Source organism: Schizophyllum commune, assembly GCF_000143185.2.
Source record: "Schizophyllum commune H4-8 unplaced genomic scaffold SCHCOscaffold_4, whole genome shotgun sequence".
Lineage (NCBI taxonomy): Eukaryota > Fungi > Basidiomycota > Agaricomycetes > Agaricales > Schizophyllaceae > Schizophyllum > Schizophyllum commune.
Window position 1 is genome coordinate 1579153 of NW_026089541.1, and position 14639 is coordinate 1593791.

At 56.6% G+C, this 14639-nt stretch overlaps 2 protein-coding genes across 2 annotated transcripts; both read right to left on the reverse strand.

The window, feature by feature from the left end:
- Window positions 1-6595: 6595 nt before the first annotated feature.
- Window positions 6596-6991, reverse strand: SCHCODRAFT_01087923 (uncharacterized protein; the record flags this gene model as incomplete). The annotated part of the gene is made up of 1 exon (XM_050340998.1): window positions 6596-6991. A coding segment is annotated over one exon (396 nt), but the record flags the coding sequence as incomplete, so codon positions are not given.
- SCHCODRAFT_02494560 (uncharacterized protein) lies at window positions 6992-13481 on the reverse strand (the record flags this gene model as incomplete). Its single annotated transcript, XM_003033256.1, has 16 exons — window positions 6992-7790; window positions 7842-7977; window positions 8030-8206; window positions 8257-8651; window positions 8699-8811; window positions 8895-9057; window positions 9106-9299; window positions 9350-9730; window positions 10056-10176; window positions 11101-11269; window positions 11414-12088; window positions 12138-12247; window positions 12306-12437; window positions 12489-12958; window positions 13011-13223; window positions 13260-13481. 16 exons carry the CDS (start codon window positions 13479-13481, stop codon window positions 6992-6994), a joined length of 4470 nt encoding a protein of 1489 aa, XP_003033302.1.
- Window positions 13482-14639: the final 1158 nt, after the last annotated feature.

Below are 14639 nucleotides of genomic sequence, written 5' to 3' on the forward strand. Positions count from 1 at the left end.
CTGGATTATCACATGCTACCTACCATCCTGTACATATATAAGGAGGGCCTCTCTGCCCCCAAGAATAACAGGTCTTTTACCGACCTCTGCGCTTGCCTCATACCAAGCTCCTTACCACCAGGTAAGCAGTATAGGCGCGCTTCCCAGCATGCTCAACAGGTTATGAGCCCCGGTGAGCTGTGTTCAGCGCCCCAGTGGCAGCGGCACAATGAGTAGCGCCTCAGTGGCTGCAACTCATGTCATCTGCGCCCTTGCTGGCTGCGATGGCGAGCAGCGCCTTGCTCGCTTGCCTGTTCGCTACTAGCTGCTCTAAGCGCTGGCGAAACCATGCCGGATCGCGCTGATCGCTGCTGATCTTTCATGATCGCTGCTGATCGCGCTTGATCAAGGTGCCCATCTCTAGCGGAGATGCTGGCCCTTCAGGGCGCATTGCTCTTTCGCTCATCGGCGCAGTCCTTACCGGCATGCTGCCTCTATGATGACATGCGAAACGATGCTGACGATCTTTCCAGATCACAATGTCTAACACCCTCACCTCCACCGTGCCCGTCTTCAGCGGCAAGGACTTCAAGTCCTTCGCCAAGAAGATGAAGGCCTACCTCCAGTTCCAGGGCATTGACAATGTCCTGACTGAGGAGAAGCCGAGTCCAATCACTACCACTAAGGAAGTGAAGGGCAACGAGGAGGAGCTCAAGCAGTTCGATAGTGACGATCGCAAAGCGCGTGGTGCTATCATCATGCGCGTTGACGAGCGTCTCATCGACAATGTCCCTGACGAGGACATGGTGACTGCTAAGAAGCTCTGGGAGTACCTGAATAAGACGTATGGCTCAGCGCAGCTGGCCGACATCTTCGGGTACCTGCAGACCGCTCTGAATGCCAAGTTCGACGAGCGTCAGCACCCAGATCCGCAGCTGAACGTCATCCTTCAGCAGTTCACGCGTCTGAAGAACGAGAATGTTGCCATTCCCGAGTTCTTGCAGGCCATGATCTTGCTTGCGATCGCGCGGGTCAAGCCCGTGACGACGAATCTCCTTCAGTCTCACTCGAAGACTACGCTCAAGGTCTCCACTGTTCGCGATGCGCTTCTAGCGCACTACTCGCAGCAGGGGATGAGCACGAGCGCCACTGCTCAGAAGTTCAACACCAAGCGCAAGCGCGACGATCCCAAGTACTCTAATCAGCAACAGGGCGGAAGCTCTGCGCCCAAGCAGGGCGACAACGCTGAGAAGAAGAAGAAGAAGAATCGCGGCAATCGCGCTGATAAGAACTCTGGCAAGGGCAAGGGCGGCAACGCTCACGCTCATGGCGTCTCGGAGATGGCTGGGATGATCTCTTCACTGCACGCTCCCGCTCCTCTCACACCGTCGGTGCCTGCCACCAAGACGTCCCACGTCGCGCTCATCACAAAGGACGGTACTTCTGTCCGCACTGTGACTGAGAAGCCCCCCGTCAAGAACGAGGAGGCTGTCGCTGACAACGAACACTCCAAGAGCGCCCGAGCCGTCTTCGACTTTGGGAAGGAGTTGGACATCACGGTGACGCCCCAGGTGTTCCGTCGCCTCAACAAGATCGTCAACGACCGCGGCATCCCCCGCGTCAACGACGAGGACGAGGAGATGGGTTCCCCCACTCCCAAGGCTTCTGGCTCGAATCTTCAGCTCGAAGATCTCGCTCCTCCGGCGAAGCGTGCCAAGATCAACTCGATCCCCGACGTCGAGATGGCCTCCGCGCAGCAGAACGACGAAAGTCAGCTGTTTGACGGAGAGAGTCGCCTCTTCTTCGGATCGTCTGGCGGCGATACCATTGATCTCGACTGGAGCGCCAGTCCCTTCAACTCCGCCGACGATCTCCTCCAGGCACAGGGCGAGGGGATCTCTGACGAAGCCCTGATGAAGTCGATCGCGGACAGTGTCAACAGCTTCATGCTGGAGTCCGTCGACGCGGCGACTGCCAAGACTGCCGAAAGGCAAGTACCCTTCTCTTCTGGATCACTGCGCAAATCTCACAGTGCCACACCTCAGCGCGTAATTACTGTCGCAGCGGGGACCGTACTACATTCGTTGATGACTGGATCTCATGAATTTTGTACGAATAAATTTTGTGTGCACTCCAATATTGCTGCGTGTCCAAGATGTAAGGGGAAATCCGCTGAGAATTTCGGTGACTTCCCACCTTTGTGGATGGCCGATTCTGGCGCCTCATTGCATGTGACTGCGGATGAGAGTGATCTTGCTGAGTACGAACCTATCGAGGATTCTGAACCCCTGCAGACAGCATCGGCTAGTGCGTCTTTACGCGTAGTTGGTCACGGGACAGCATTTGTGGATCACTACGTCACATGGCATGGACAAAGGAAAGTAATGACTTCCCAAATTTATCCGGTCTATCATGTACCTGGATTACATGGTCGTCTTCTTTCCTTGGGCACTCTATTGAAACAGAGTGGATTGCAAATGCGCGGAAACGCTGCTTGCATCAGCTTGCATCGAAGGAACTCTCCTCTTTCGATCATGGAGTTTACACCGCTCCACCCTTTATCCACGATTTACTGGTTATGGTGCAGACCCTCTGTCACCAAAACGTTGCAGAATGTCAGCCTCATCTATAAGGTGGACTACGACACGATGCACCGGCGATTTGCGCACCCGTCGAAAGACGTTCTACGTCAGGCGCGCAACCACACCAAGGGCTTTCCCCAAGACCTTGAGTTTCCTGCCGACCCTCGTCCGTGCAGAGGATGCGCTGAAGGGAAGATGCACGCTCGCTCTTTTCCATCTTCGGAGCATCGCGCAATGAAACCGTTTGAGTTAATCCACTCGGATCTCAAACAATTCCCGACGATATCTTATCACAAGTATCGTTACTTCATGAGCTTCTTTGACGAAGCACTCTCCTATGGCTGGACAGTATGCCTCAAGCAGAAGTCCGACGCCAAACAGGCCATGCGCAATTTTATTGCTATGGTAAAAAACCAGTTCGAGACCACGATTAAAAAGTGGCACATCGACAATGGGGGAGAGTTTCAGGGAATGGGTATGGAGGAATTTCTCGAGGAGAATGGGATCCTCGTGGAGAAAGGCGCACCCTATGCTCATCAGCAGAACGGTCGTGCCGAACGCTTCAACCGGACGATTATGGACAAGGCTGAGTCTATGCGTTTTACCGCATGCCTTCCTAATTCGTTCTGGGAGTTCGCGATTTTACACGCGACTCGGGTCTACAACTGGACGCCTATTCGGCGTTTGAAGTGGAAGACTCCGCACGAAGCTCTCTACAAGGACAAACCGGATATTTCTCATCTCCGGGTCTTTGGTTGCGGCGCATACGTCTTTATCCCCGAGGAGAAACGCCAGAATAAGTTATCGCCCAAAGCGGAGCTGATGACGTACCTGGGCATGTCCAATGGGGTAAAAGGCTTCTTGTTTATGCGCACAAACGGTGCTCTCTTCGTTGGCACTCAGGCCACGTTTGATGAAGCACTGTTCCCCCGCTGTCCTGACAGCACTCGTCGTCAACACGTACCAGTTGGGGAAGATTTCCCACTTCGTGATGATGATCCAGCGGATCCACAAGATCCACCACAGGAATCAGGAGACATGCCAGGCGACGATGATGAGGATTTCCCACCTCCACGTCCCGCTGCTCCGGCTCCACCTTTCCCTCCTCAAAGAGGACCTGATGATGATGATGACGATCAGAATTGTCAGGACCCGCCGCTTGATCGCCGGGATCAGACTCCAGAGGCAGCTCCGCCCGCTCCCAAGCGTGGCAAAGGGCATAAGAAAGCAGGACCACCTCCTGAACCTACTCGGAAGTCTACGAGACAGCGGACCCAGGTTTCTAGTCCTGATAACATCTATGGAGATCGCGCTCCAGCGGAGATTGAACGCGATGTCTCGAGCGAGTCGAAATGGAGAAGAATGGTTGGCGATGACGAACCGCATAGCTCGCGCTCGAAAGCCACCTCTGATGCTGAGAAAAGGGTTCCCGGCCCTAGCTCACAGCCATCTTCGCGCGCAGATGCTCGAGAGCATCTGGATGAGGACGAAGCCCGCATGGCGAAGCTATGCCGGGAAGGGGGAGTAGAGCTCATCACTGAGTTGCTTTCCAAAGCGGTTCCGGTTGATGATGATGCTCTTCCTGACACGTCCAAGATACGCGACTGGACGTTCAAAGACATCTTGAAGTTGCCACCCGCGCAACAGAAGGAATGGATGAATGCTTGCCGCGAGGAGTTAGAGGCACTCCGTCAGCGCAAAGTCTATTCCCTTGTGGATCGTCCGAAAGGACGAAAGGTCATCAAATGCCGCTGGGTCTTTGATCAGAAATCTGATGGCCGCAAACGAGCCCGCCTCGTCGCCAAGGGTTTCAGTCAAGTTGAGGGAATCGACTATGACGAAATCTTCTCACCTGTCGTCAGGTATGAGACGTTCCGCCTAGTCATGGCGCTTGCAGCGCTTGAAGGCTGGCACTGGTCAGGCCTCGACGTCTCCAAGGCTTTCCTTTACGGGGACCTGGACGAAGAGGTCTACATGGAACAACCCGAAGGCTTCGCGGTGAAGGGCCAAGAGCGCAAAGTCATGCGCTTGCACAAGGCGATCTACGGACTCAAACAAGCTGCCTTAGCATGGTGGAAAGCGCTTACAAAGTCCACGAAAGCCATGGGCTGGGTCCGACTCACATCGGATGCCGGCGTGTTCTTCTACCAGGACTCTAACGGCAAACTCGCTGTTATTGTAGTCTACGTAGATGACGCTCTGTTCTTCTCCAAGGACAATGATGGGATCGTACGCTCACGAAAGACGCGAAGTACAGTCTAGCTAGACGATCCACACAACCAAACACCAACAACCACGATAGCAATGAACACGCTAGACTGGAGGCGCTACGAGAGCGGGCGAGTCCGAGTATTTATATTACTTGGGGATAGATTGTGTTGTTTATGCCAGTTCCAGACGAGCTGGACTGAAGCGAGAAGTCGAGTGGGGCAATCGGACGTCTCAGCGTTCTTACGAGCGCTTTCGGGTTTGATTGAAGTTCACAAGGCGGTTTAATGCGCTCGGAAGTTCAGGCTTTTTATGATGTGTAAAGTGCGGGTTAACGCGGTTGTGTTTATTTGGTGTGGTGTGTAGGTACTAGGGCTTCTCTGCGCGGGGCGGGAAAAGTCCCCGAATCGTATGTAGGTCTCGGTATATAACTTGAACGCGTCGTCTCGGCCGTCCAGACCGCGCGGTAACACACAATGCCTATCTCTGAGTCAAAATCCAACTATAACGCCTATCCGCGCGTTCTCCTGTCCGAATAATCGCGCAATGACTGCGGTTCCTGGCGGTAGAGCGGTTGACTGGTCGGGTATCCTCCTGCGCCGCAATGCCGGGCGCGATTCCACACTTGTTGATGTTTACCAAGGCAAGGCCGGCCTGGTTTCCACCCGTTCCCTTGTGCGCGACGCGGCTCAGAGGCCTGCGCGGCGGGGAGCGTACAGCCTAGACTGTCGATACGCGGGGAGTGAAGCCCTTGCCGGGGCGGACAGCGCTTGGCGGCGCCAACGCTCGGTTCGGAGTTCAACTCGGCGATGTCCGAGATCACGAGCTCGGACCCGAAGTTCCGGTCTCGGACCCGGAGTCACGTGTAGTCACGTTGATGGTTCGAGTTCCGCTTGCGCGGTGCTCTGCGTGTCTCCGCATGACGGCGAGCAGCAGGAAGGCTTGTCCGAGCCCCAACAATAATCTAGATTCTCTTGACACAGCAGGGCAAGAGGACTGAAGGCTTGAGGCGCGTATAGCGCGGCTACTTGATTAAGTAGGGCCCGCCAAAGGACTCGCAGGATGTCATCGACGACGCGCAGACTCGTGATCAGGCGCCGAAGAGCTCGCTACTATCCTTGGTCAGTCATTGCAGACGGATAATGCTGCGGACTAGTTGTATTGAAGGTTAGGAAGCGTGGCGCTCCTGGTTTTCTGTGTCATAAAATACCCCCGACGCGCCCGTTGTACAGTCGCGACGTCGGTGCAGTATATACGGATCCGCCCATACAATCTAGACCAAGTCGACTATATATCGCTTGTTTATGTATGTTTTTCCGCGTTTTTCAGCCGCAGGGCGTATCATCTCCCCCACACCAATAATCCGGACCGTCCTCCACCTGTGGTCGGAGCCAAATGTAATTTGGCATGGATGTAGCCGCGGGGTCTGTTTCATTTGCCATGGATGCAGCCATCGATGGCTGCATCCATCCCCCAGCAGATATGCACAACCTGGGCTAGTTCGGACTGGCTGTTGTCTCAAGCCCCGTGGCTCAGCTCAAGATGGCACGGCAGGGCGTTTTAAGGCTGCGCTGTGGCCCAGCTCATTTTGAGGCTCGATCTCGAGCTGTTCTCGTCTACTAGCACAGCAGTAGAATCTGATTTCGGAGGTTTCAGTAGACTAATGTACAATGAGATCGAACTACGTATGTACTGCGAAAACCCTGCTATCGCGTACGAGAAAAGCCAGCTGGCTGAGTAAGCGGCGGCGAGAAGTTGCGCGCATCGTGCACATTCCCGATCTCGCCAGCTTGCGCTTCGCGTACTATGCCCAGCAACGTTGACAGCTAATCATGCGGGTGCACCGGGGCACTCGAAGGGCCTCGTGGCACGTGTTTGGAAGGCGGCGGGGCAAGGGGAGGTAAACGACAGCCCTCGTCGAGGCGCGATAATAGGTGGGGTATGCGGGGCATCCATCGCTCGCGGAACGACCGCGCGACGGCCTCCACTATAGCGCGTTGGCGGAGGGCATAAGCGCGTAACCCGTGGCACATGTACGCGTCGCGAGTAGGCAGCGCGTCGGCTCGTTGCGCCCACTCCTGACCCGTCCACGCAAGATGGCGCAGTACGCGCTGCATCTCTTCTTCGAGGAGCATAACCTCCTCGCGCCATCGCTCGCTTCGAGCGCGCGCCTTCGCCCATTCCACACGAACAGCTGTAGTGTTTATATAAGCACTGTCCGTCTACTTCAAGAAGGTATGCTCACCGTCATGGACCTGCGCCTCCTCGTCTTGAACGGGCCCTCCTAAGCATGTCCAAATCCAGGACGTGAGACTGCGCCGCCCATCGGCGCGGCGGACGGCTGCGATTTCGCGACCATGGCGAGTGTTGTCGGTGTCAGTCTTGCGCGATGTCGCGATGACCTTGGCGCCGCGAGAGCCAGCAACGGCTAGGCGGTTCGTGCTCGCGCCGTCCGCTTCTCGGTCGTCGTCCATCGTGAGATCACCATCCCTGAGTTCCTTGAAGTCCGGGTAGATGTCTGGCGACTCGAGGCGGTGGAGAGAGGCGCGCGCGCGGCGGTACTTGTCACGATGGTGGGCGATGTGGCCGTCGACACGCTCAATGATTTGACGAGCCCGCGTAGAGTCGCGCTGCCCGACGACGCCTGCATTGCGCTCGTTGATCAGGTAATGTTTTGCGTACATCTGCTCGCGGATCTTCCTCAACGCATCAGTGGCCTGCGCCACGCGCAGGCGTACCTCGATTCGAGCCAGGTCGTCCACGCAGCCTTCTTCACGTTCTTGATGTGTGAGGTCCGACGGCAGCCAGAGCTTGATGTCCTCCGCATTGGGTGGTGTGGCGTCAGCAGGGCGCGCGTCCTCCTCCGCGCGAATCTTGAGGACGGCGCCGGGCATATATAGTTCTTGAAGGTGTCGGAAGCGGGCCAGTTTCTTGAACCACGCAAGGCGAGCCTCTTGGACGCTGCGCTGGCGCTCAATTGCGGCGGTTGTAGTATCCTTCGTCAAAGCTGCGATACGTCGCCTATGATGACCGTAAGATGATGTAGGGTGACAGATGAAAATAAAGACTTACTGCTGGTCCTCGAGTTGCAAGGCGGCGACGATGAACGTCGTCTTCGACGTTGCGCGCATGGGTGCCTTGCCGTGCCGTGCCGAGTCTGCCTCCTCCTGCACCAACTGGGCCTTCACGGCTTGCTCTGAAGGCGGGGCTGAAAAGCGATTAATTACGGACACACGCAGGGAAAGGAGTTTTACACGTACCGGCGACTTGCGGCATGAATGGGTTCGCCGATGAGGAGTTTGCTTCGTATGCCGTGTACATGTTGCGCCAGCTATTGAGCGTGGCGGGCTTGAGGTCGCGCTCAAGATCGGCGAGCTCCTGCTTGCGTTGAAGGGCTTGCTCGCAGGCGATCATGTGCCGTCGTTCGAGGGTAGGGCCTGGAGCATGATTAGCCTGGTATCGGACCGTAATGCTACACCCGACTCACCGAAAGCAGCATTCTTCTGCATATTATGATGGCCAGTGAACCGCTCAATGGTGTCCTCGCGCACACCAGCACCCATCTCCTTGGTGGCATACGCGATGCTGTTCATCCCCGCCCATATCCGCTCGGGGCCTTCGCCGTCCGGCTTACCCGCGCCCTTTGCATAGCGCACCGAGTTGGCCGTCCTGCACGACAGCTCATGCACGTTGCCGTGCCAAACCGGAAGGCGTACGTCGATGGCGAGACGGGAGCCGGTGCCTCGCAGATGGTCCGGCATATCGTCGAGGCGCCTCAGGAGGTTGACCTTCCACTGGCATCCAATGTCGTATGTGACCATGACATTGTCGACGCGCTCGTTGGTGAGCGCGGACCAGAAAATATAATCCATATTTGCGTATCTGGAGGGCGATCAGATTGGTCAATGAGAATACCACGAGAACCTTACCGCTCGCCCTTTTGCAGGTCCCCAAATCCTGCGGGTCTTATGCACTCGTGCCGAGTACATGACGTTGCACCCGCTCCGGAGACACGGCATCCCGTCGTAAGCTTTGTGTTTTTCTCCAGGAGCGCAGCAAAGGATATACATGTGCTAATCTTATGAATGTTAGGCCTGCGAGGATGCGAAGGACAACATAACTTACATCCGCCTCGGACGCCGACCGCTTGACATGGTCCAGGTACTTTGTAGGCTCCACTATGCAGCCGAAACCTGGCCCTAAAGGGCCGTCTGGCCGTGCGTTGTGGCGCAACCGGTTTTTGAGGCGAAAGTTGGCGTCGTTGGACAAGAAGAGCGTGTGGATGAACCTACGAGGCATATTAGATACGAGAAATTCGCATAAGGGGGCGACTCACTTCGACTGAGTGTCCGCGTCGCGCCAGCCCGGCGGCATGTTCACGCCATCTCGCGGACACGCCCAGCACCGAACCGCCGCGCCTCCCTCGATAGTCCCTCCTATCCCAGCCTTGTCGTGTGCACGACCTGCCCTCTTCATACGCAGGAGAAACCCCCACTGACGCGACATCCGCCCGAACGCTTTGTAAACATCCTACAGTACTGTGAGCATACAACTTGGGAAGGCGGTGGTCGATAGCTTACCGGCATCTTTCCTAAGTGAAGGGCGTCGCCGGCGCGTTCGAGAGTCGAGATATAGTCGCGCACGTTGACGTTTGCGACGACGGCAAGAAGCTCGAAGTGATCAAGGGCCTCAAATGTTGCGCAGGTGTTCGGCTCCTGCGTAGTCGCCGGGTACCAGCCTTCGCGCAATAGTTGTTGCACGCGGGTCGTGTTCGAAGATCGGCTGCAGCCGCAGTATGAGATGGCGATACGGCTGATGCCGGTGGGTGAGATCAGCGTCATAGATGTGAGGGACGTGCGAGGGGAGGGGGCGGGGCAAGGGTGTCCTCCATGGCCAAGCTGATAGACAAGGCCGAGGTCGGTAAGGGTGATAGATTTGTCCCAATACTGCCCATTCCAGCGCTGTACGAGAATGAGCAATGGTGCAGATACCACGAAAGTGATGGAACACACATGGATTCGATGATGTGGTAGACACTCATGCCGCGTCAAACAGCAGCTCCCGCATTCCAGGAAGACACCGCAGGTGTCGCACTTGATTAGCCCCTTGGCGTCGTCAGGCGTCACACCGCAGGACACGCAACTTGCGGAATGCAAGTCGGACGCGAGACCTTCGTGGCGAACAAGCTCGTCGAGGAAGAGTTGTTGATACCCACGCCAAACGCGTGAAGGGTCATCCTATTGACTTTTTAGAAGGGGATGTGCCGAGGGTGTGATGGAAGCTTACCGAGTTGTAGTGCTTACGCTTTCCGGTAGTACATTCTACTACCTCTTCAGTCTCCTCGCAGGCAAGGCCCTCGCCCATGGTACGATGTTCATCGTACTCGTCGAGAACGCCGTCGAGCGGGCTGAGTGTGGTGGTGGGGGTCCAGTCGCTATTCGAGGCTAGCCGAGCGCGTTTTCGAAGCGGTACTTCAACTTCTGTGCGCCGTACGCGACGCCTGTCGTTGGAGAATAGGATACCCTCGGCTGGCGTGGTCAAAGGGCGACTTCGTGGTGGCACGTAAGTGCCGACGGCGATCGATTCGCGGGCGCGATACTGAGATTTATTGGCGCTCTTCTTCGACATTCCGAGGTTCAAAGAGTGGAAGTCTATGAAAGGAGTGAATTTGATAAAAGAAAGTGTGTTGGGCGTCGAAAGAACGAGGCTGAGTACTTGGGGGATGGGCGTCAACAGAGAACCTGGCTTGTTTGTTCCGGCTTGCTCGAAGTTCCCAAATTGGAATTCCATTGTTTTTCAGGGACCGCCATCACAGCTGTTCTCGAGGTCGTTCTCGTCTATCTTGAATAGTTTGGACACATCATGTACGTATATTGGGTACTCTATCTAAACCTTTTCGAATACCTCCAGCATCTTGGCGAGATCAGTAATGGCGCGTCGCCAGTCGCGATTCACATCAGCGCGATCGTGTACATCTACATCCGAGACCAATGCCTCACCGACCCATTTGAGGCAGACAATGAGGCTCAGCACGCCGTTGACACCCGGTACGTCCAGCTTCCCCATCCCTTCCCCGAAGCCATCAAAATCGTCCAGGCGACCCTTCTCGTTTTCCTCTCGCCACGCGGGGACGAGCATTACATACCACGCCCACCATGCGTCCATGAGAGCGGATGCGAACTTACCTGCCTTCCTGACAGGCTCGCATCCGGGGGATCGCCACCGGCCACCCGCTATCCAAGCGCTGACCTCCTTCGGGCGGCTCTTGGCACCCTCCAACCTTGAGCGCTTTGCTGGCAAACCATCGCCATAATGCCGGTGCCCTTCGTACCTCGCCCAAGCCTGCAGCAGCCGGACCCATTCGCCCCCTAGTTCGACGCGCAGAACTCCCATCGCGGACGCGAACCACGCCGCCGCCTCATCCGGCACGTCTGGAAATACCACCGCAAGGTCTTCGGAAGGTGCGTGTGCAGACGTTGCCGATGCAGCTGTACGCGAGGCTGTTGATAGGTGCGTTGTAGTATCGGTATGGGCGTCAGCAGGTGGGGCAGTTGTGGGTGGGGCACGGAGAGTAGAAGGCGCGGATGGGGTCGCTGTAGCTGGTGGGCTGCGCATGGGGGAAGGCGCGGATGCGACGCGCGGACCTCGGGTGCGTGCTAGCGTGGACATGTTTGTCGTAGGGTGGGGTGGGCTCGTGGTAGGCGGTGTGCTACTCTCCACGCCTGGATGGATGGTCTGCGTGTATGGCGGCGCGAGCAGCTCAGGATCGATGGGGATACCGGCGACAAGACTGACCCCTGCAGAGGCGACCGTAGTTGCGGGAGACTGGCCCGTGGGCTGAACAGCAGCACCTCCTTTCCGCGTCGAAGCACGCGTAGGTCGTGGCCGCGGGCGTGGCGGCTTCGCAGAAGGCGCTTGGGCGCTTTGCTCGCCAGTCCCAACGGCAATGGACGTAGCCGCAGGTACGCCACGCCCACCCTCTTGCGATACGACATCGCCGATACGTTGACGCTTGCTAGGCGGTTGCTCAACGTCATCCTCAACGCGCTCTTCATCGCCGCCGCCGCCCACTTCAACGCGACCACCCTCCTCGCCATCGCCTCCATCGCCGCCGCCGGTCTCCTCCTCCTCATTACCGCCCTCTTCCTCGCCGTTCCCGCCGTTCTCGCCGTTCTCGCCGTTCTCGCCGTCCTCACCGCTATCGAAGCGGTAGTGGGCATGGCCCAGAGGATCCTCCTCCGGCTCCTCATCCTGCTCCTCGTCCGTCCCCTCCCCTCCCAACGGGCCTTCTAGCGCCATCTTGGCGCACTCGTCGTCATCTGTGCTCAAAGGTCAGCATTGCCCGCGTGTATAGCCGTTGCAACTCACCCCATACTGTGGTCAGATATTCACCAAAGAGACCGAGGACGTCGCGGTGGAAACGTCTATTGTCCCACTCGCTGAAGTGGAGATCTTGCTTGTTCGTGCCGACGTCGTAGCTAGCAGTGACTTTCGGTAAGCAGCGTCTTCCGAGGATTCACGAAGGCATAGACTTACTGCTGTACAGTGACAATCCCGCCTTTCTTAGGCTCTCGGCCGCCAACCAAGACAAGCACATGCGCATCGCCGACGTTCTGGTTGATGCCGTCGAGGATGGGGTTAAGGAATGAGGGAAGCGCATTGCGCGCGCTGCAATTCTCGTAAGTCGCATTTCTACAGTCGCGGCAAAAGTTGACGCACGCTTGAACGTCCTTCGGGTCCCGGGAAGGCGGAGCGTTGATTGCCTTCTCCCAAAGGGCCTTCTCCGCCTCCTTCTCCGCTTGCGCGCGCTCTTTAAGCGCGCGACGCTCATCAGCGGGCAGCTCTTTGAAGAGCTCGCGCGCATGCTCCGATGTAAAGCCCACGCCCTTCTTCTTCTTGCCGTCGCTGATGACGCGACCGCCCTCAGACCCATCGGCCCCTTCGCCCCCTCCGCCTCCCCCTGCCTTCTTCGCCCTCTTTGCATCCCAGGCGCGTTGCGCGGAATCCTGCACGAACTCCGAATTCTCGTGCTGATACTGCTGCCAGCCTTGTCGCGCCTTCTTCGGTGCTCCGGACATCCCCGTCAAGCGCATCATCCACAGGACGAAGGCGTTGTGGAAGTCGCGCGAGCCCTTTGGTACGACGGGAACGACCTTGCGTGCGCGGTAGTTAAGCCAATTCACCACCCGCTGAAGACAATGAGCTGGCTGAGCGAAAGTTCCAGATGCGACGGAGACGCACCTTGTTTCGAATGACCAGCGCGGCGGCGCGCTTCTTCTCCTCCTCGTCCGACAGCTTGGGAAGCGGAGGAGGGTTCTCGTGGTCATACTCCGGTATGGTGTCGGGCTCTTGGTCGTCGGCCAAGTAATATGGAACCTTGTAATTCAGCTCGTGGCAGACCTTGACGGCGTACTCGGCGGCGGCCTTGCCTCCCTTCGCGAGCTCCTCGGTGTACTTAGGAAGGTGAGCTAACATGATGTCCTCACGCACGCCCTCCGCCCAGTTCTTCTTGTTCTGGCGATCCCCCTTTGCCATGAGCTGACGCTTGCGCTTCGCCTGCTTCTTGACCTTCAGCGTTTGGTATGAGATGCGCGCTGAGGAGTCCGAAGACTTGTACGAGCCGGCACCGGCAGGGGGAGCGGATGGTGGTGGTGGCGGCGGCGGCATTGGCGACGGTGTCGTTGACGTTGATTTTTGGGCGGGGGTGGGCATGATTGGGGGAAGGCAGGACGCGTCGCTCAAGCCGCCCGGGTGCTGTATCCAGGCCCACAAGATACTCCACGGAAGTAAAATACATTTCCGACACAAAGATCTTGATTTCTACTGGACGGATCTGAGATAACAATGTGCCAGCGTGACGTGACTTCCAGTTCGACTTCAAAGATTGGCGAGAACGATATCCTCAGCCCGCCTCAACGATCTCTGGTAGCAACAGACAGCAACTTTCATTAATGGGCAGCCCACAATCGAAAGGACTTCTATCGTACTCAGGTATAGCTGCACAGCTACACGATGCTCGTGCGCGCTGGCAAACGTAAGTACCTGAGCGGTTGAAAGTGAGCGGTGGCACAAACAGCGGCGGGACATGTGTTGGCGCCTGGACGATTATACATCACCCATTTTCCGTGTGTTCTGCATTAAAATAGCGATGAGCTTAACGGGCGCACACCTCGAGTCAACGTACATATAATCCATCTTGAATTGGTGATTCCGATTCTCGAATCAAGCACACCTGCCAGCCCCGCTTCATGAGCCTTGAATCCAAGCCCCAAGTAGAACCGAGCCTCTCAACATACTGTCACCTTGCCAGTGATAGTATCTTCACTTCGTGGGCTTATATCCTGATACTGGGAGAAGTCCGAATACTCGAAGTATCTTGCAAAGCACGCTCTGTCTCGCGGGAATCGGGTCGAAGAGCGCGACGAGTGGCAAAGCATCCTTTCAGGTTCGTGCAAAATTATGCACGGCATACTCAGATCGAGGCGGGTCGTAGTGATAATGTATCTCGCAGGATTTGGTGAGGGATCCTTGTACAAGTGTTCAAGCACTATTGACGCTTGCACTGGTGCGACCGCATCGTGAGCGACATATTTCTGACGCGCTTGTGTTGCGGATCGGTTCGAAGGGTTCATCACACTAGAGTAAGTACATGCCGGATAAACACGCAATTGTGGGGAAGTTGTAGTATCTAACAGATGCAGCTTGACGGGGTTCAATACGACTCACGAGGAAGGTACCTTCTTCAACTCAACTTCGTGTTGTGCCACAAATTCCACACCGGCTATTCACTCGAGTTTCGGATCGTGGACTCGCTCGGGCGAGGCGTAATATCAATGCGAGCTTCTACGTCTGCTTTAAGGGCAGCTAGTA